This window comes from Sceloporus occidentalis, unplaced genomic scaffold (genome assembly GCF_023333645.1).
Source record: "Sceloporus occidentalis isolate IW3139 unplaced genomic scaffold, rSceOcc1.0.p SCAF_13, whole genome shotgun sequence".
Taxonomy (NCBI): domain Eukaryota; kingdom Metazoa; phylum Chordata; class Lepidosauria; order Squamata; family Phrynosomatidae; genus Sceloporus; species Sceloporus occidentalis.
In genome coordinates, this window is record NW_028316993.1 from 10,446,269 (window position 1) to 10,467,385 (window position 21,117).

Below are 21,117 nucleotides of genomic sequence, written 5' to 3' on the forward strand. Positions count from 1 at the left end.
AAAAAGAATTCTTTCATGTTTGTTTTAAAAACTCCTTCAGTAACTGCATATTGACACCTGCTACATCTCATCAGAGAATCCAGTATTCCATCTTGGAAATTATGTATAAACAAATGATGATTTAGAGGCCAGTGTTGAAACATTGACTGTAGACTAAACTTTATGGTTTGTCTTCTTAATAAACCATTTCTTCAACATTGACCTTCAGTATTTTCCTTTGTATTTATGCCTGCGTAAATCCCCTTATCAGGAATATGATGAGTTGGCAGAAACACAAGTAAAACTGGAAGAGAAGCTCCAGGAACTAGAAGCCAATCCTCCAAGGTAAAAATATTGACCTAACCATGAGAGAAGCTGGATGTTTGTGCTTTTGATATCTTTTTTGTGCTTGTAGATTTGGTGTACTAGGTAGAGTAAAGAATAAGGTAGTGATTCTTAAATTGTGGTATGAAGGTCATCACTGGGACTTGATGTATTCACAACTGGTCCACAAACCATGATGAAAGTAAAGCACATTCTGAACAGCTGGTGATTTACTTAAAACTTGTACCACATGTTAAAGAAGAAATTCATTCAGATATAACCACTATCTGAGTTTAAATTACAACATTGAAACTGACAAATGAACTTCCTCTTCAACATGTGCTACAGTCTTTAAAGAAATTACCAGCTGTTCAGAATATGCTTTACTTTCATCATGGTTTGTGGACCATTTGTGAATACACCAAGTCCCAGTCATGGAACAGGCTCATGGAGTAGTGACTTTTGGGAAGATGGGAAGGGAGCTGGATTAGATCCATGCTTCTCTCTTACACTTTTCTTTCAGTGGCTTGTGGTTTAATGTAAGCCTGCAGATCAGGGAGCAGCCGCTTCCTTTTTATATACTGAGTCCATTGGATAATGCACACTATAATCAAAATAAAAACTCAGCACTGTCATCTATATCACAACAAAATCTGGCTAAGAATGGCCATACTTTCACATTTGATTCTCTCTTTCTTGAAAGTTCTGAGTGGCTTACACAACCATTTATTGTTGTTGCACTTGCTGGGAGGGAAGTGAAGGCCTTCCAGTAGCTCTTCCCTTGAGTTAGCGGAGCGTAGACATACTTCACAAAAATACAGAACAGCAATTAAAAACCCATTTTTGTTGCCTGTTAAGATAATGAGTGAACTGAGTGAACTTCTGATATAAATTATTGTATAAGGTATTAAATTGTTTAAATCCTGTTGAATTTAACAACAAAAGTTTGCCATTCAGCTACTAGCATCCCTTAATGATTGGTTTGATTCTTTTTTTTTTTTGTAGTGATGTTTATTTATCGTCAAGGGACAGACAGATTCTTGACTGGCATTTTGCAAACCTTGAGTTTGCAAATGCCACACCTCTTTCTACACTGTCACTGAAGCATTGGGACCAGGTAACTTGTCAGTGTTTTTCCAGACTGAAGTTGAAGTGAACCTGTTGCAAAAATAGTTTTGAATCTTTCAACATGAAATGGTGGGAGCAAATCTTCCCTGTAGAGAAATTGGAATTTTGTACCAGAGTAATATATGTTCTGTATTTTTAAAAAGCCTGATGATTTTACAGTGGGCCTTTGGTTTCCACTGGTGTTTGGTTCTAGGATCCCCCATGGATACTGAAATCCATGGATGCTCAAATCCCATTAAATACAATGGTGTAGTAAAATGGTGTCCTTTATATAAAAAGGTAAAATAATTCTTTTTAAATTTATATACATTTAAAAATATTTTCAGATCATGGATTGTTGAATCCATGGATACAGAGGGCTGATTGTATTTTGTATGATTCGGCGTTTACTAGTCATGGCATGAAGCAAAGAATTGTATATGGTACAAAAATTATTTTGATTACTGAAACTGCTTTTTGTATGCTCTTTACCTGTCACAGAGTAGACACCACCCTCACAAACTAGAGCCATATGTACTTTCAAATACAAATTGAAACCAGTGCTTCAAAATGCATTACTAGCACTTGATTGGCATCTGTTGTAAAATTAAAAAATCAAGCAAACAAGATGCTGTGTAAATGTTATGCTTAGCTTTCTACTGTTAGCTGTTTTCATTTGGACTAGATGGGATGTTTCCAGGATCATCTGCCTTATCTCTCCTCACCTACCTGGTGCATCCCCAGCATCAGTAGAGATACCATGATACCTTCTCTCCTCACTTTCCCACTATAACTAGATATCACTACATGGGTATGACATTCTTTAAAGGCATGCACACGTAAAATCTATTGCCTATAATCCCAGATTGTGTGTTTGATACTCCAGATACAATCTAGGAATTCATAGCACAGTCTGCATCTGTTCTGCATTGGCTTTTGTATGTGGTATTCCATTGCTTCCATGTGTGGGCTTTCAGAATTAGGTCAGACAACCACACTAGGTGAAAGGGAAGGGCAGGCATGCTCTTTCTTGCTTTTCCCTCTCACTCCCTTGTATGGGGAAGCAGATCTTGCTGGGGGTAATATTCTGATCAGCCCTCTTGTTTTAGAGCATTCAGAGTCTGGTATGTTGCAAACTATTTGAGACTTTGTTCTGTCTATAAATTATACAGATTAAACACTTCTAAACACACAGCTAGAGACTTTGTGTATCTGTAGATATAGATGTAGTCTGTTTTCTAGTGAACACACAGAGAAAAGCAGTAGCATTTTGTTATCGCTCTCTGTGGGAATTTATCCCCACTTCTTGACCTTAGTAAGATTGGTACAATGGATAGAGAATTCATCAGAATGAATTGTGATACAAATGCACTGATGGGATTTCCACATTTTGACTCCTCCCTTTCAGGATGATGATTTTGAATTCACAGGCAGTCATCTGACTGTGAGAAATGGCTATTCATGTGTGCCTGTGGCTCTAGCAGAAGGGTTGGACATTAAATTAAATACAGCTGTTCGGCAGGTTCGCTACACAGCATCAGGTGAGCAACACATGCAGTCTTCTTCAATTGATTTACACACTTCTGTTGCACACTATTGTACCACTGCTTAATGGTTATTTCTGTATGATACTTCCTATAAAGACTGATAATATGATGGTTGCCTGCTGGTAGCAGATTATGTAGTAGGGATGTGGTATATCTTGATTTTTCCTAGTCCAAATGGATGCTGAGAAAAATCAGATGTTTTTCATCCCATAGTTTTAAGATGCTTGGAATTCTTTTTTTCTTCCACTATAAGAAAAGACCCAGTGTAGTGTAGTGGCTTTGAGCACTGGACTACAGCTCTGGAGGCTAGGGTTCCAATCCCTATTTGGCCATGAAAACCCACTGGTTTCAGAGGAAGGCAAAGGCAAACCCCTTTGAACAAAAGTTGCCAGGTAAAGCCTGTGGTTAGTTCACCTTTGGATTTCCATAGGTTGGAAACAACCTGAAGGCACACAAGGCCAATGTGCAGTTTTGTTTTTTTACAAAAGTTGTACAGCTTCAGAAAACCACAGTTTCCTTAAAGCTATGCAGCTCTCCCTCACAACTGCAGAACTGTGATGCTGCAAAAGCTTTATTGAGCAAGCAGTGTTGCTGAGCATTTCTGAGTGTATTTAAAATATGGATTATGAAGCCATTTGTACCATAGAAAGACTAATGGGGAGCTAATAGAATTGTGAACTAGTAGAACCCAAACCTATCTAATATTCAGATGGAAGGACCTCACCATTTAGATGCTTGCCCTGCTTTAGGTTATCCATTAGCTGTTCTTCCACAACTATACATTTACTGAGCAATAATAGCAATTTGTTTACATGACAATCTCTCTCTCTCTCTTTCTATCTGTCTTTTCCAATTTTACCAGGATGCGAAGTGATAGCTGTCAACACTCGCTCCACTAGCCAGACATTTATTTATAAGTGTGATGCTGTTTTGTGTACTCTTCCTTTGGGAGTACTGAAACAGCAACCTCCTGCGGTACAGTTTGTTCCTCCTCTTCCAGAGTGGAAGACTTCTGCTGTGCAGAGAATGGGATTTGGAAACCTTAACAAGGTAACCTGAAATGGATAAAGGTGTATGTCAGCAGAACAATAAATATAATAGTTCCACCCTTGACTGCTGGTGAAATGGATGGGAATTTTCCTCCTCAATTTCGTTGCAAGTACCACAGCTGAGAGTAAAATATCAAACCTATTAAGTTTGATCAAGTGGGCCCTTTCTGGAGTTCTGTGAGAGTCTGGAGAAGAATCTCTCATCTTATAAGAATCCTGTACTTTTCCTTTTCTCTTTCATGTGCTAGCATTGACTCATCACTTCTGGAGTATTGTTTTCTTGATTGTAGTATTTTCAGACATGGCATTTACATTGCATTGCTTAATATCAAGCGTATGACAGAATTGTATAGGCTACAAACAGGATCTATGGATCTTAGATAAGAGTGAAGGAACACGTTGAAAAAGTAATGTATAATCTTTGCTTGAGTGTGTAATTTCTTTTATAATCAGAAATCAATTGGTGGCTGAAATAGTTTTTAAAAATAAAGTCATTTGTAGTTTGTGGGTATAGTTGTGTTGTGGGTTTGGCAGTATACATTGCCCGGTAATGTCAAATAGTCTTTCTTATATCTACACCTTTTCCTTATCTTTAGGTTGTGCTATGTTTTGACCGTGTGTTCTGGGACCCAAGTGTTAATTTGTTTGGTCACGTTGGCAGCACAACAGCCAGCAGAGGAGAGCTTTTCCTCTTTTGGAATCTTTACAAAGGTATTTACAGCCGAGGATGCTCTGTTTTCACAGGAGCAGCAAAACATTTCCTGAGGAGGTGTTAAAAGGTGCTTCAGGGCAGGCCCTAACATAGCACTTTTTGGCAGAAATCAAATTCCCCAGTGTATCAAGCAGTACATCCTCTTTCAATACATATTTGTTGAACTTCCTTTCAAGCATCCCTTGTTTTGTACAGTGAAGCTGTTTGAAATGGCAGCGAACAGAAGGATTGAAAATGCAATGCACCATAGTTCCACAATCTCTATAGTTCACAAAAGAGAGGAACTGGATGTGTATGAGTTCATGATACAGTCATGCATCTGGTGCCAAAGGCAGGATGCTGCCTTCTGCTATCTACATTGATGATGTGGCATATAGGCCTCAGTAGAGGCTACAGTGATAGGCTCACAGTATTAGTACATAAGACCATTTGTCAGATTTTGACTCTCAGTTAACTTGTCTGTGGATATGATTCAAAAGTGGAGTAGGTAGTACTTCCATGTCATACACCTTTGTGTGTGAACTATTAAGATTTGTAACAATACAGGCAAAATGGAGGGCAGTGTATCCATCTGGCAAGCTACCAGTGGCATCACTAGGGGGTGCAGACAACATTGGGTGCCACCTGAAAACGCATCCTTTAGTTTTTTAGTGTTTTATCCTGATGCAAAAACCGATCTATTTTTAGGGTGTCTATCAGAAAAATGAGAAAACACTGAACCAGGATAAGAAGAGCCAAAGCTCTTGCTTGGTATTTGCTAAGCAAACATGGAGTAGTAGTAGATACTTATCGCCTTTCTCCCCTGATATCCCAATAATCATTGTTTCCCTTCCACACAGCACCAATTCTTCTGGCCTTGGTGGCAGGTGAAGCAGCTGGAATCATGGAGAACATCAGTGATGATGTCATTGTTGGACGCTGCCTTGCTATTCTCAAGGGCATTTTTGGTAGCAGTGCTGTTCCTCAGGTATCATGTTCATCCTTTATAGTTCCACCCAGACAAGAGAAGTTTTAGCTAACTGTATCATCATTATCAGCACCTAGTATAGTAGGCTCATATTATGGTGGGGAATGTGTGGCCTTCCAGATGTTGGACCAAAACTGCAAGAAGCTGTCCAACTGATGTGAAATCTTTCCCATCTACCTGTTCTTCTTTTTCCTGCATTCTGTTTTCCATAAAGGGTAATCCTTGGAAACAGGAAGAATGGGCAACATCAGCTTTTGACCTGTTAGGCACTAATGTTGGTGCTTCTGCCTTGTAAGATTTCTTTCAATCTAGGCAGGTGGCATCTACGTGTTCCTATGATGAAGCATACCAACATCTGTGCTGCTGCATTGGTCTTGATTTGTAGTTGTACTTGTATACTGGATATTCAAATAATGATGATTAGCTAGTACAAATTAGGACTAGGGCAGGCCTCATTTTACTGATTGTCAAAATGCACAAGTGGCATCCTTTCAGAGTCCGTTGTGGGACTTTTTATCCCTCCTTCATGTTTGTTCATTTCTTTTAAAAAATTTTAGCCTTGCTAAAAAAAAACCAAAAATATGTTTTGTATATACACACATAGAAACTTACATGCTCTCTCTTCCAAGTGTCAGAGACTTCTTGAAGTTTCATTTTAGTGGTTCTCTTCGTGACCACAGTGCTTTAAACATGTTCATGGTTTTTCCCTTCACATTTTGTTCTTAGCCCAAGGAGACTGTGGTATCTCGTTGGCGGGCTGATCCTTGGGCCCGAGGATCGTATTCCTATGTAGCAGCTGGATCTTCAGGAAATGACTATGACTTGATGGCTCAGCCGATTACTCCAGGGCCTGCTATCCCAGGAGCTCCCCAGGTGAGAATGAGGAAAGTATAAAAATACAGTAGTAACTCAGTATCTGTGGGGATCTCTTCTGGACCTGTTCTGAGACTGTGAGAATGACTTGCCCACGATCACCCAGGGGGTTTCCATGGCCAAGTGGGGATTTGAACCATGGTTTCCAGAATCATAGTCCAGTGCACAAACCACTTTGCCATGCTAGCTCTCCTGATATTAATTAGCACCAACATAATGCTGAATGTTGTACAGGTGATAAATGTGACGTGGCGGGCTCTTGGTCAAGGATAGAGCAACAGGGAAGGAAGGACTAGACCTTGCTTTTGTAGGGTTTTCTCCAAGCTTTGGCAGGGGGATGGTTAGAATGTATATCTTGGAGGCTAGTTCTTAAGATGATGTGAGGACTGCTGCCTACAAGGGGAAACAAGCAAGCACCCAGTGTGCTTTAGGCTCAGTCATTATATCCAAGCAGATGCAGAAACTATTTATATAAGCCTATGTCAGATGAGAAGCTTTTCTTTTAGGTTTGTGGCATGTGTGACTAAGTGTTACACTACTTTCCTGTTATAGTACAGCAAAGGAAGCTGATTTGCAGTTCTTCAGAAAAGAAACCTGCCTTCGCAGAAGTTGTACATTATTACCATATTCAGATTCCAGCTCGCTTTTGGTTTTGGGGAACATATCTGAAAATATGAAAGCAATCCTTTGCTGCAGTGTTCCTTGGTTCTACAAATCTGTTATTTTCAGTAGGTTAAAAGGTAACATTGTTAATCCATAGCATCTTTTTTCCAGCCAATTCCTCGTCTGTTCTTTGCTGGAGAACACACAATTCGCAACTACCCCGCAACTGTTCATGGAGCTTTGCTGAGCGGACTGAGAGAAGCTGGGCGCATTGCAGATCAGTTTCTTGGTGCCATGTATACTCTTCCTCGCCAAACCACTCCAGTGGCATCTACACAGCAGGCTTCTACAATGTAAAGGTACAAGATGCTTGAAGTGCTGCAATGGTCTCTGAACAGTAGACCTGTGATTAGAAGCAAGTGGTCTTCATGGTCTTGTAGCACTACCAATCAGAAAACATAGATCGGAGTCAGAAGGATCACTCCTATCAAGTGACCCTCCGAAGACATCCATCATCTGAGAATGCAGTCACTCACTGCTAGCCCAACCAAATCTGCGGGAGTGGTGCTTGTGGTCCCTGGAATACAGAGTCCTTGTCTTTCTTGAGCGGAATCTATTTTGGTACAGATGTCGTTTGGGTTTAGTTTGTTTCCAGAGTTTAGAATTCCTGTAACTTAGCTGCTTTGGTAACTGAAGTGAGATTGTCTTATATAGATTTTGTTTTGGAAAACAGAAGTAAAACATGCTTTTTTAAAATTAAAAACACACACACAACAATCTAAAACATCAGAAGTGTTCCTTTTTCATTGACACTGAGGGAGACTGCCATGCTGTACCCTCTCCTTTTTACAGAAAAAATTAAAAATTTTGCCAGCTGTGAGAAAAATCTTTGTTATGTTGTTAATTTTTATTTATATACCGCTATTCCAGAGATCATAGCGGTGAACAGTAAGCTAATTTTGCAAGTAAGCTAATTAGCCCCCAACAGTCTTTCTGTGAAAGCAGTTGGAATGGGTGCTTTGGAGGTATACTTGGAGCTGTACTTGGAGGCATTGCATCTGAGCCATTTGAAATTAAGCGTTTGTTGTTGCCAAGCATCTACCATATATACTCAACTATGAGTTGAGAAATATATGCCCCAAAATTGACCCTAAAATCCTGGGTCAACTGGCCTCACTTGGAATACTGTGTCCAGTTCTTGGCACCACAGTTCAAAAAGGATGTGGAGAAACTGGAGCGTGTCCAAATGAGGGTGACTAAAATGGTGAAGGGTCTGGAAACCATGACCTATGAGGAACAACCGAGGGAGCTGGGGTCTGGAGAAGAGACGGTTGAGAGGTGATATGATAGCCCTGTTAAAATATTTGAAGGGATGTCATGTTGAGAAGGGAGCAAGCTTGTTTTCTGCTGCTCCAGAGACTAGGACCCGAAACAATGGATGCAAGCTACAGGAAAAGGGATTCCAGCTCAACATTAGGAGGAACTTCCTGACAGTAAGAACTGTTTGACAGTAGAACATATTCTTTCCTTGGAGAGTGGTGGAGTCTCCTTTGGTGGTCTTTAAACAGAGGCTGGATGGCCATCTGCCAGGTATGCTTTGCTTGTTATATCCTGCATGGCAGGGGATTGGACTGAATGGCCCTTGAGGTCCTTTTTTAGAAAGGTTCTAAAACAAGCAAGCCTGATGCCTGTGTGTGTGTCAGAAAGAGGTTCCCAGTCTGATCTGCAAGCCTTCTCTTCTCAGGGAAAACACCCCACTTAATTCCACTTGCTTCCCTTCTTGATCTGATGTTAAAACTTTTTCTCCAGCACCTGGGAATCAGAGTTAGGTAGTCAGGAGTGGTCCAGAGGAGCTGGAGGGATGGAAGTGATATTTCCTTCTTTTCCTTCTTCATTATAGCCCCTAAATTTTGCCCTCAAGTCATATCAAAATCCATTATTTTGACCCTGAAACCTTCCCTCAACTTATACATGAGGTAGACTTGTACATGAATATATACAGGAACAAGGTGTCAATATTCTTAGTGAATACATTTGATCTGTGAAGTTAAGGGAGTGGCCATACATATTTTGCTTATAATTATTAAATAACATACTATCAGAAGCCATTGCAAAAGGAGACTATCTCACTTGTGAAATTCTTCTTGCCTCCTTGTTCAGGACAAGCTGCATGCTGTACCTGATATCCATAATAACAGATTCTTTGGAAAACCTTATTGTATTGTTGGGCTTAGTTTAAGGGACAAAAATTGTGTCATGTAGAAGTCCTTCACTTGTTGACAGTGCTGGTGTCTCAATAAATCCTAGGAAATACTCAGTGTCAGACAGACTGGTGGATTGTGCGAAACTAGCTAGGTGTTTTCCTCACAGAAAGTGTAAGTGCCTTTAGCTCAAAGTAATTCACACATTTGAATAACATACAAATAGTTTTATTATGTACTGTAGAACAGACAGTATTAGTCAGAAGATAACATGCAGACAAACATTTATGTTTAAACACAGCATGCATACTTCTTGCTCTGTGTAATGGGCAGGTTAAACCCCACTTGCTGTTAAACACACAGACAAGTTTGGGAGGTGAAAGAGGAGGGCCTTCCCCCAAATGAACATGCTAGCACCACGGTGCTTCCTCTTGAGTCGGGGTGGAGTGATTGGAATAGTGCTGGTAGTTTGCTGGGTTTAAGAGGGCTGGCAAACAAGGACCTTGGGACAACACCTTGCTAAATTGCACTTGCTTTTTCTGAATCTGAAAATGAGGGAAGATAAGGCAGAAGATGTTCATCTGCTTGTAGCACACAATGTCAGTTTTTTGGCAATCCCTTTCCACCCAGTCTTAACAATAGTAAATAGAAAAAATATATTTTCACCTCTTAAAAATACATTCCACAGAATCTGAAGGATTCTTAAGCATTAACTGGCAGGAAGACCAACATGCCTCCTCCCTTGTGCAGACATGGATGGCACACTGTGCTTCCCACAGCCACTAAAGGGGTTAGCAAATCCTTTGGTCTCTAGCCAAGAGGAAAGAAAAAGAGGAGGAAGGATGGCCCTTGCACGGCAGTACCTTCACCCCTTTTCCCTCTTTGGATATCAAATTGGGATTACATCTGAAGCAGCAAAATCTTCTGTGGTTTCTTCTTCCACTGGTGCATAGGGTAGGAGGTGTGGCATCTTCTATCTTATATACATTTGCAGCAGGTGCACCAGTTCAAAGCGCAAGAGACAATATTCTGCTCCAGCATACATATGGGTCCCTTCTCACTAACCTATGGCTAAAACCTTATATGCTTGGCACTCAGACATCAATTTAATGCAAAAAAAATAAAATTCAGATCCTTGACTTTGTGGCACAAAGCTGCCTTATATACCTTTTTATCTAGCCAAGGACTACCTATTCCAACTGGCAGCAGCTGTCTCAAAGTCTCATGAACCTGGGATCTTTTACAGACAAAGCATTTACACCATGTTATAGTTTCTCCCTGGTTCTGGATAGCAGCTGTAGTTTTGGGTTTTGTAATGAAGGAAAGTGAAGTAGCAGAACTGACGAGGCAACATTGTGCAAGCTATACATGAGGACAGTTCTGACCTCCAATTGGAAGAAGTTGCAAATTTACATTTCTTGACAAGGAACAAAAACAAAACAACAAAAAAGAACTACCACATGCAGCATCCTTCTTTTTTACACATAAATTGTCAGCATTAAAAAAAGTCCCTGGGGGATTCCCTACTGTATTTATATGCTGCCGCTAAAAGCAAAGATAAACTTGCCAAACAACTGGCAAATACTTACATTTTACAGCTGTTTTCTTTTTTCTTAAGTGTGCAACTTGAGCCAAATAAGTCTCTATTTCCTGAAATTGTCACTGTCTGTTCAGTAATACAGACAGAACACTGCATTTTCAATAATCAACTCCTATTGCACTCAGGGTTATGGTTTCTAGGTTCTTTTAACAACAGTCTCATTTTTACAGGATCAGATAACCCCTAATCTATACTGTAATGCATATTTACATTCATTATTTGTACCTTGTGAAATGTAAGACTATCAACAGATCCTGGGGATGGCACATCCAGTGCCATGAGGTTGGATGGTTGGGATTGGGTTCTGCCCTGAAATTGAACATCTGGCTAAAAAGAAAGTTGGAGCAGAATTGCTTTTGTGGGCAATTGTTTTGTGAAGTACAAACACTGCCTATGTAATGGATCCTGTAACAGAGCATTGCCGAAACAAATGGGGTCAGGAATTGTGATAAAAGCTCTCAGACAGAACTTAAGGAAAAGCCACTCACTGTTCCTCTTCCGGGATATGTAAGTATATTCCGATATAAAGGCTCAAAGAACAGGCAGCTGGTTTCATGTTTGTCCCAGACTTGGTTTTTATGTTGGTCGGTTGGCATGGAAAGAGACATTGCTTTTCTTGCCGAGATAAAATCTTTACAGCTGTTGTCACCTGGGAACAAATCCAATCGCCCTGGTGTTGCTTCTCTTATCTGAATCCCTTACTTTGGGATGGGTGGGTGTTAGTGTTGGTGCTGAGGTATATTTTACTTTGCCTTGCCAGCAAGTTCCTGAGCACTGAATCCTGGGGAGAGTAGTGAATGCATGGAAGAGCACCTATGTTTGGGAATACACAGGTGAGTAGTGGTGTTGAATTTGCTATCCAGAAAATAGTCTTTTTCAATTCAGTTAGAGTTAGCAATATAGCTATATGAGCAGTTGTGTTGGAGTGGGGAGATGTATAGGTTTAGAGCTGATTGTCATAGTTCTTGGGGGGGAAAAGAATCACTTGGATTTTCCTTCTGCTCCAAACAGAGAAGGATGAGGACCCATTCGCCCACTAGCTATTTTTGACTGTAACTTTCTGCCATGATGCATCTGGCAGTTGAAAATTTCTAGATGGCCAGAGTTAGGGAATCCATTATGGTTTTGGACTTCAATTCCCAGAAGCCCCTGCCTGCATGGCCAGTGGTAAGGGAGACATAGTCTAGGACTTTTGGATTCCCCACCCTGCTCTAAGGGCGTCCAGAGCCACTGCACAATTAAAATGGCTGACATTTCACCATGCAGAAAAGAGAAACGATGCGTGGAGGATTCTATTTAAGGGTGCAGTGCAACAGCAAGTTCCAAGAGAACTAATTTCCATATATGTATGCTTTAAAAAGGTGCTATAAATTAAACATGAACAAGGCATCTTCATTGCATCAGCTGCTTCATCTTATAGGAAATAACCGGCATCTATGGTCCAGCCAATGGTGTGACTTGGACAGCAGCATAACACACACACTATGGGTGGTTTGTTTTAATTTTCAAGTAGCCCGTGATCCAATCAAATCCAACTTGAGAAAAATGAAACTACTTGTATTATGTGATAGCTGCTAAAGTGCTTTTTAAAATCAAGTGGAATGGCCTTTAAAACATTTTTAGTATGCACGCATGAAAATACACGCACACGCCTACTCCCAAGGCTCTGTTTATCACTGAATGGGCACTGTTGGTGCATGCAGGTTTTGTTCATATATAATGGCTTTCCCCAGCTAGTTAATGCTGAGATACTGAAACCTTTATATTCTACCCATCAATGGAAGCAATCTGATTCACTGTGTGATCTCATTCTCAAATCAACTAAATTGGTATGACTCAATCCTGGCAGAGGCACTGGGAAATGATTGTAGGTTGTGGATATAGTCATAAATTGGATACAAGATAGGTAGGTAAAGTGACCAGAACTTTTAATGTCTGAGCAGACTATTCAGCAGGTGTGGCTTATGTCCTTAGTATCATCCATGGCCCTTTCCAATTACAGCATGCCCTTCCGTTATGTGGGGATCCGTTCTGGACCCCCCCCCCAGCATAAGGGGAAAAACATGTATGCTCGAGCCCCATTAGAAGTAATGTGCACGTGACGTGCCCCATTACGTCTTCTGGGGTGCGAGAGGAATTTTTCCAACATGGCTTCCAGCATATGCTGGAAACCGCATATGGCGCACCCACCCATAATGTGGGCATGCTGTACCACCAAATACATATACAAATACAGTGGAGCCTTGCCTTATGCAGGGGATCAATTGCAGACCCCCCCTCGAGCCCTTCAATATAATGGGCCTCATGCTTGCAGTGGCATGGCGCACACGCGCACCATTCATTTAATGGCAACGCAGCTTCTGTGTAAACAGGAAGCCACATATAGTGCGCCTGCATATGGAGTGGGCACACTGTATATGTACATGTGGGAAATTAATATAACATGTAGAACTTTTATAAGCATAAAGCCTGGATATTTTTCACCTTTTGAAAGGCACACAGCTTTCCATGCACCTCACTATGAAATAATAAGTGGTAATAATACATTTTATTAGCCAAACTATGAATAGCTAAACTTTTTGGACCCAACATCTCCTAAGGGTCATGTTTAAATCCCTACCTACCTGGTAGTTTGCATACGCTTTCAACACCTAGTCCAACAAAAGGTATAGCAGCTTAGCAATAGCTTCATTTATATACTGCTTCATTCGGCTTCAGCAGTCTCTAAGTGGTCTACAACTGTAAGCTAATTGCCCCAAATAAGCTGGGTACTCATTTCAGTGACCTCAGAAGGATGCAAGCCTGAGTCGAGCTTGAGCCCTTGGCTGGTATTGAACTTGTAACCTTATGGTTTGTGTGAGTGGCTACAGTATAGGCATTTAACCACTGCGCCACCAGGGCTCCTCCTGGCATCAATGCCTGTGTCCTCTGCCTTATATTCAAAAAGATTAGGAACAATCCTGACTTTAAAAAAATAAACTTGCTACATAAAAATATGGATGAGAGGGACGGAACAGGATCTAGTTGATTTCTAAAGGCTCAACATATTAAAATACAAGTGAATACTGGCATTGTTCCACCTTTTAAAGGTCAGTTATGGTACTGGTATTGTAAGGAGCAGGACTGAGCTCTGCAGCAAAAGCAAGATACATCCAAAAGGTTGGGCAAGGATCTGCTTTTTCCATTGAAATTTTAAAGACTATTTAATCCTGATTCCTTTCCCCGAGGTTTACCTCCAGCGTACTTTTGCTTCGTAGGAGAGGGCAAGGCAAGTCTTAATTTAAATGCAAGAATGCTACATTTTTAGGCCATGCCATCAGTCCACTTTTCAAACAGATGGCTGGAAAGCCAGGACAGTGGGCTTCAGGCAGAGGAGAGGGGAAAGTGGTGTTTTGATTTGCTCCCTGTAAAAAGAAAAAAGTTTTTAATATGGCTTTAACTAATCTGTAGCATTAGTCAGACTGAATCTCAAGAATGAATTTAGTCAATATGTGATGTTCATTGAGATCTCAGTGTAAGACTTAGGCCGAACCTAGGTCAGGATTCCCAAACATATTTGCTTCCCAATATTAATGTCTGGGCAGGGTTGTGGTAGAGCTGTAAGGGGAGAACTGATGGAATTACGTCAGTTCCCACCCAATGACTCCCGCACCTCTCAAGTAAGCATTCTCCCCATGGTCCCAGCTGTCTTGACAAAATGAGTATGTGTGCAAGCATACATGTGGATGGCGGGTTAAGAACTAAGCCCTGCCTGCTGCTCTATCCCTGCAAACCCCCGGCACAAAGCTATCATCTGGCCATCTGCTTGCAGGAAGATTTCCATCTTGAAGGGCCATTTTGACAGATGCATACTAGTTACTTGGGGATGTTGAATGGGACCGTATGCTTTTTAACTGCCTCCCATCATGGGATCTCATGCTTTATAACTGCCTCTCATCATCTCAACAGCTAGTGTTTTTCTGCCATTACTTTACACTGACCTCAACCTGATCCTCTTTTGAGGTTTTGGACTACATTTTACATCATTTCTGACCACTGGCCATACTGGCTGGGGCCAATGGGAAGTATAGTCTGTAACATCTGAGGGCTACCAGCTTGGGGAAAGCTGATTTACAAGTTCGGCTGGTCACAAGATGAAGCAGCAGACAATTCTATGCCAAACTGCCAAGCTGGTCGCAACATGAAGGGTTAGGAAGCAGACAATTCTATGCCAAATAGGAAAAAAAAAAAAGAGGGGGAGGAGTGTAGTGAAAACTTACTGTCCAGCAGCATCTGTGCCTTATGCTCCAAACACATGGAGGAAGGCTTAGAGCAAATGGGAGAAGATGCATTGAGTATGCTGATTCTGGTATGGAAAGAGAGCATATGTCTCTGGAAGAGTCTCCACTGGTCCCTTTGCCCAAGCAAGTGAAGAGTGAGGTAGCAGAAATGTTAAAAAGTGTCCCTCCCCATCCTGCAGATGTGCTGAGGTGCTATACAAAGGAGACTTTTCTTGCCCGCCTCTTTGACCAGTTCTGTCCCAAACCCCAGCAGCCATCCCAGTGAGAAGGGGCAATAAGGCCAGCACTGAGACCTCAAGCAATTAGCTCAAGTAATGTATTGAGAGGCGTCTGACCAAGAGCTTCCAGTTGGATATAATGATTAGGCTTCTTGCACTGTCTGAACCACTGTAGCCAAAGGATGTACTTCTGGAACTTGCTAGTCTTCCTGCCCAAGGAGCAGAGGAATGTGCCTTGGGTTAAGGAAGGAAGCAACAGCAAAACTCATGGAAGCGAAGGAGGGCGGGTACTATAACAATCCTCAGAGAGCAAGTTGTGATGGTGACAAAGGTGTGTTTCAGTTAATTTGCTTGTGTGCCGGGGAGAAACTTCTTGACTAGGACCAAGCCATGGCAGTGCAGGTGAGGCGATAAGGGCAGAGAGGTAACAAGCCTGATGTGAAGCAGTGTCCTCTTTCCAAACAATCTCTTCCAGAGCTGCAGTTTAGCCAGTGCTTGGAACACCAGACCATGGAGCATCCAGGTTCAGTGTAATCTACTGTGAAGAGCAAAAATCCACACTGAGAGATTAAGATTCCTACTGGTTTAAACTTTTATGTAGATTCTGACCTCTTCAAGATCCTGCAGATAAAGATGCAATTAGGGTAGGTATCCACCTATAGTGGTTACTAAAACAGAAGAAGATCTTTGCTTCTCCAGGAAATAATCTAGCAGGCAAAGGATCCTAGATACCTCAAGATATGATCAATCTCCAGCTGTGTGGGGTCCTGCAGATTCAAGCTTGGTTAAAAAGATGAAGTGGGATTCCCCTGAGCAACATTGCTGTGGTCTCCTCCATCGGGGAGAAAGAAAATGCAAAGCCACCCTTAAAATAATTAAAAATCCACCCAAGGTTAAGGGAGAAGTCAAGGCCTTGAGTACTGAAAAGGCTGAACTGCAGGCACCATACAAGTCCCTGTGGTTGACCATTTCAGGGAAGAGCAGAGCAAAGAGAAGGATGAAGTTCAGCTTCTGGAGGCCATGCATTGGAAACACCCTGCAGAGGAGAAAGAAAAGAGGCTAAATCAAGTGTTGGACTTGTGAACAACTATTAATCACTTGCACAGCTCACCACCATCTTGCAACGTTCCCTGCTATCAACTTAATAACTGAGGATTCAACTTTTTCCTGGTCTAAAAAGGGGAGCAATTTCTCTGTGGTTGGGTGTTCACAGACAGCTGTGGCAATAACAGGGGGAGCTTTTTGTTTGCAGCAAAAGGCACAGGGCCTGGGGGTTTAGTCATATTCTGTGTCAAGACAAAAGGAGCACAAGACTGTTGTTACATACCACATCAGAATCTGCCTCACCCTTGGTCAATCAGTTGTCTTCTGAGTAGCCTTTGGACCAATGTCTCCATTCCTCTGTTTTGCTGCCTGGGATCTGGCAAGGTGAGTCCAGCTTGGTGTCTGGCCTCTTTCTCAGCATATCAGAGTTGCTGAACAGTTTTCTTCTGGAACTGGGAACAAAATCTTTGTTTTCTTCCTGTATCAAAACCAAGGAAAAAGTTAGGGGTGTTAGGAAGATGGTTGCCCATTGAAGCTGCCTGCAGCTGAGCTGTGTGGATAGTCTCACCTTCCCCCTGACATTTTCCTGATACCAAGTCCCTGTAGAAAATCCATCATCTCAGTTCTGCCCATGTGAATTTAGAAACAGGAAATTGTGAGAAATGGGATTTCCATTTGTCTCTGAATTTAGCAATACTAAAGAGCTCAAATGCTTGGGATGCCAGAGTTAAATTGTTTCATGCAGCAGTCACAAAATCAATTTGCCCAAAACAAAACAAAACATAAAACACCACAGAGACAAAAATGTGTGGTAAGAGAAGTTCACTGTACGAACCAATCTAAATCCCAGTCTCTACTCAATCATGGATGATTTTGGGCAAGTCACTCAAACCAAGCCGCTTGGAGCAAAGGTGGAATAAAAGTGGTTTGGATGGGTGAATGGGGAAAAGGGAGAGGGGAGACACAGGCAACCGTAAGGAGTCAGGGTTGTTTTACATGTACAAAATCCAGCATTGTGTCAGCTGTGAGCAAAAGGTAGAGCTCAACAAATAGACATGCTATAGAACAGCACCATTTTTTTTTATTTTTTTTTTGCTCTGAGTTTTTTGGGGGACTATGACTCTCAAAGTCTTCCAGCCAATAATGACTACTATAGGAGTTGAGGGATTGAGAGAGACCTAGTTTTAAAGAGCAACCTTTCCCATGCTCTGTAATGTCTAATAAAGGCAACAAATAAACAGCATTCTGCCCAACATCTGGTTGCTGAAAAAACACAGGAAGAGTGAACTGAGTGCAAAATGACAAGTGGTTCTCGCATCGATTTCATGTGCTCAGAGGCACTCGGTTCCTTATACTTACTGTGTATTTGGCTGCCTACTTATGCGTCTGTTTTGTACCTCAGCTTTGGCTGATGGACCATTTGTTGACTATCTTTTTGATGTCACTTCATGTTTAAATGCCTAATCATTACGGCTCACAGTAACCCTTTAATGCCTGGTTACTATTAAAATCCACATTGCACATTTTCCTTGTGACTCTATATCCCAACATGAACATGCTCAGTCCTCATTTGGCAAGGAACTCCTGAAAGGTTTATTTTTTTAAGAAATCATTTATATGCTCTCTTCAGGCACATGCCAACTCCCAATTTACAGGGAAAGTTGTGTGTATGGGGGAATGTTGTACAAGGTGGTACTGAAAAGTGATACATGCCAAAAAAAAGGGGGGGCTACACCTAAGGAACCATAGATTACATAAGCATATGTCATCAACATGAGTCCGATCTTTGAATCCCATCCCCACTCCTCAAAACCTAGTGCTACTATCCTTTTGTACACAGATGGTTTGCGCAGCCAGGTTGAGCAGGGCAGGTCAGCTGTACATCCCACAGCCTGGATATTTTGGTGACATGCTAATGTCTTATGTATTGTACACAAGATTGTGATGGTTTGGCTATAAAAGGACTGGAACTCAGAAGACTGAGACAGGGATTCATAGAATCATAGAGGTGGAAAAGACCACAAAGGCCATCCAGTCCAACCTCATGCCATGCAGGAACTCACAATCAGCACCCCTAGATGGCTATCCAGCCTCTGTTTAAAGACCATTCAAACATGTCATGTATAGCTCAATTTTTCAGTCTATGTTGGATTTCAAAGCAGCTCACTTTTAAAAATATACACGAAAGTATGTACTAGATGTGGAGGCATTTATGGCCATTTCTTCCAGACTGATGTCATCATCCGGTTTCCAGTGTGGATACACAAGGCATTGGCATGTCACCAAAATACCCAGGCTGTGGGATATACAGCTGACCTGTCCTGCTCAACCTGGCTGTGCAAACACTCCTTAAGCAACCATTCTATTGCATTTGCACATCGACCATGCCTACATTCTCAAACAGCTACGGCACATCTCTTCCAAGGGAAAGGAAACTAGCAGAGCCTGAAGAAGGTGTGAAATGCACTACTGACTTCATTAGATATTGCAATTAAACACCACATTATATGAAACAATACATATTTTACATAATATATTATCTTCATTTCTTGTACATAATGTTCCCAGTGACTCTCCTCGCCAGCCCTACCATAATGATCTATTAAAATCTCTGATATTTAATAAATCAAATGTAGATTTGGAGGTACGTAAACAGATCAACCCAGTATATGGTTCATAAAGTGCAGCAGGTTGTGACAGTTGACAAGAAATTGGGATAGTTGCTTTTTAGATTACAGTTTCCAGAATTTGCCAGCTAGTATGGTCAGTAGTATGATGTCTGGAGCATTTTAGAACGTACAGATCCCAAAAGTAACTTTCCAAGTTTACCTTTGAGCCATTACCTTTGAGCCATTATTTCACACCCAGCTGTATTTGGTAGATCTCCATACTCTAGAAGGGAAAATAAGTAACTCTCCCAAGTCTGTGGTCTGCATCTCACAGCTCTGTGTTCACCTAAAGCCCAAAGTCCAACTGAAAGGAACAGGTGTTGTAAAGAGGATTGGGCTTGAATTCTATTGTTAGTCTTAACTAGACCAAACCCACTGATTCAGAATACTGGTACTCACCATAAAGGTTCCTTTTCAGCAGTAATGGGGAGGGTTTCCTTCAAGGTGGGACCTACAATTAGGGTGGCCCAAACCTAATTTGAATCCACCACACATCTCCCAAAGGACACCTCTGACAAAACAAATCTGTCAATCTTATAATGTCTGACAAAAGAGGATGAAGAAGTCCTAGTAGCTGTTCAACAAATCTCCAATAAGGAAGCTGACCTGGAAAGGGCTGCCAAAGTGGCAGCACTATGTGTGGTGCATGCCTGAATCCGTCTTGCACTGGTATAAAGCTATGAACATTAACTCTATACCCTGACACAAACACCATGACAAAGTAGAGGAAGACACATATTGACCCTTTTGTTGTTTCCAGACATGAGATGAACATCCTCATTCTTCCTAAGTAAAACTTCAAAGCCCTACACATATCCAATCTGTGCCACGCTTTTTTATGTGGAACTTTGGGATCTGGACAAAACAAAGGCAGGACAATCTCCTGTGATGGAATGTAGATTTTACTTTCAGAACAAAGGGCAGTCCAAGCAAAGTACCATAGAAACCTGATGGAAAATGCATCACTCCTCCCTGACCAACAAAGCTCAGATACTCTGCCAAGAACAATACCTTAAAGGTAAGGAATTTCAAGTCCACTGATCTCAAAAAGAGACCTTAGCAGTGCCTTCAGACTCCACAATGCCTTCAGGATCCACAAATGAAAACTATGGCTCATATAGGATTGAGTTAGGCCACCCCCTTCAGAAAACTCTGCACAAGAGGGTGGGAAGCAAGGGGCTTAGCTTGTGTGCCTTTCAAGATCAAATCGAGAACACATTAGTATTTTTGAGAGTGTTTGTGCTAAGTCCCTTATTTAGTCCCTCCTATAAAAAGGCCCAGACCTGGTGCCTTTTGTGGGTGCACCCCCTTATGCCAACACTATCTGCAAAAGGAACTCTTAGTTGACTTGTTTAGGTCTTTGTAGAAGGCCTTCTGGCCACCAGGATGGTTTGAACAACCTCCTCCTCATAACCTTCCCTCCTCAGCCTTTCCTACTCAACCTCCAAATGTGTAACTGTAACCAGCTTGGATTAGGGTGCTGGAGACCTCTTTGCTGGAGCAGGTCTAGACAACGAGTTAGTGGCCAGTCCTTCTGTCTCTGTACACTGACTACTTTGGGGAACCAAGGCCATCAAAGCCACCTGGGGACTATCAGGATTAGCTCTGTCTTCTTCATTCTGACCTTCCTCAAGATCTTGGACAGCATCACCTTCAGAGGAAAAGTATAAACACAATGCCCTAGAGCTAGACCAATCTGTCGTGAGCCCATCAGATACTAATGCCCTCTCCATCAAAAGCCTTGGAAAAAATGGAGTAGTTTGTGATTCTCTTGGGAGGCAAAAAGATCTACCCATGGAGTACTAAATCTCTTCATTATTATTTGAAAAACTAGTGAATTTAGAGCCCACTCTCCCTGAGCCAGATTTTGTCAGCTTAACCAATGAGCCTGAAAATTTAGCTGACCTTTCAAGCTACTCTCCCTTGATAGGGAAGACATCAGCA

General features: G+C 41.6%; 2 protein-coding genes across 2 annotated transcripts in view; one reads left to right on the forward strand and one right to left on the reverse strand.

Moving 5' to 3' along the window:
* The window catches only part of LOC149304921 (lysine-specific histone demethylase 1A), a 28,460-nt gene extending 20,413 nt beyond the window's left edge, over positions 1-8,047 (forward strand). Inside the window, exons 13-20 of the mRNA XM_089479391.1 lie at positions 251-324; positions 1,309-1,420; positions 2,819-2,951; positions 3,820-4,007; positions 4,603-4,717; positions 5,558-5,685; positions 6,412-6,558; positions 7,333-8,047. Of these exons, the coding sequence (XP_089335517.1) occupies positions 251-324; positions 1,309-1,420; positions 2,819-2,951; positions 3,820-4,007; positions 4,603-4,717; positions 5,558-5,685; positions 6,412-6,558; positions 7,333-7,518 (1,083 nt within the window). The 3' untranslated portion in view covers positions 7,519-8,047. The remainder of the gene's footprint in view (positions 1-250; positions 325-1,308; positions 1,421-2,818; positions 2,952-3,819; positions 4,008-4,602; positions 4,718-5,557; positions 5,686-6,411; positions 6,559-7,332) is intronic.
* Positions 8,048-9,574: 1,527 nt separating this feature from the next.
* Positions 9,575-21,117, reverse strand: part of LUZP1 (leucine zipper protein 1) — a 33,380-nt gene continuing 21,837 nt past the window's right edge. The window contains exons 3-5 of the mRNA XM_089479390.1: positions 16,788-16,982; positions 15,222-16,496; positions 9,575-9,907 (exon numbers count right to left, since the gene is read on the reverse strand). Coding sequence (XP_089335516.1) covers positions 16,818-16,982 — 165 coding nt within the window. The 3' untranslated portion in view covers positions 9,575-9,907; positions 15,222-16,496; positions 16,788-16,817. The remainder of the gene's footprint in view (positions 9,908-15,221; positions 16,497-16,787; positions 16,983-21,117) is intronic.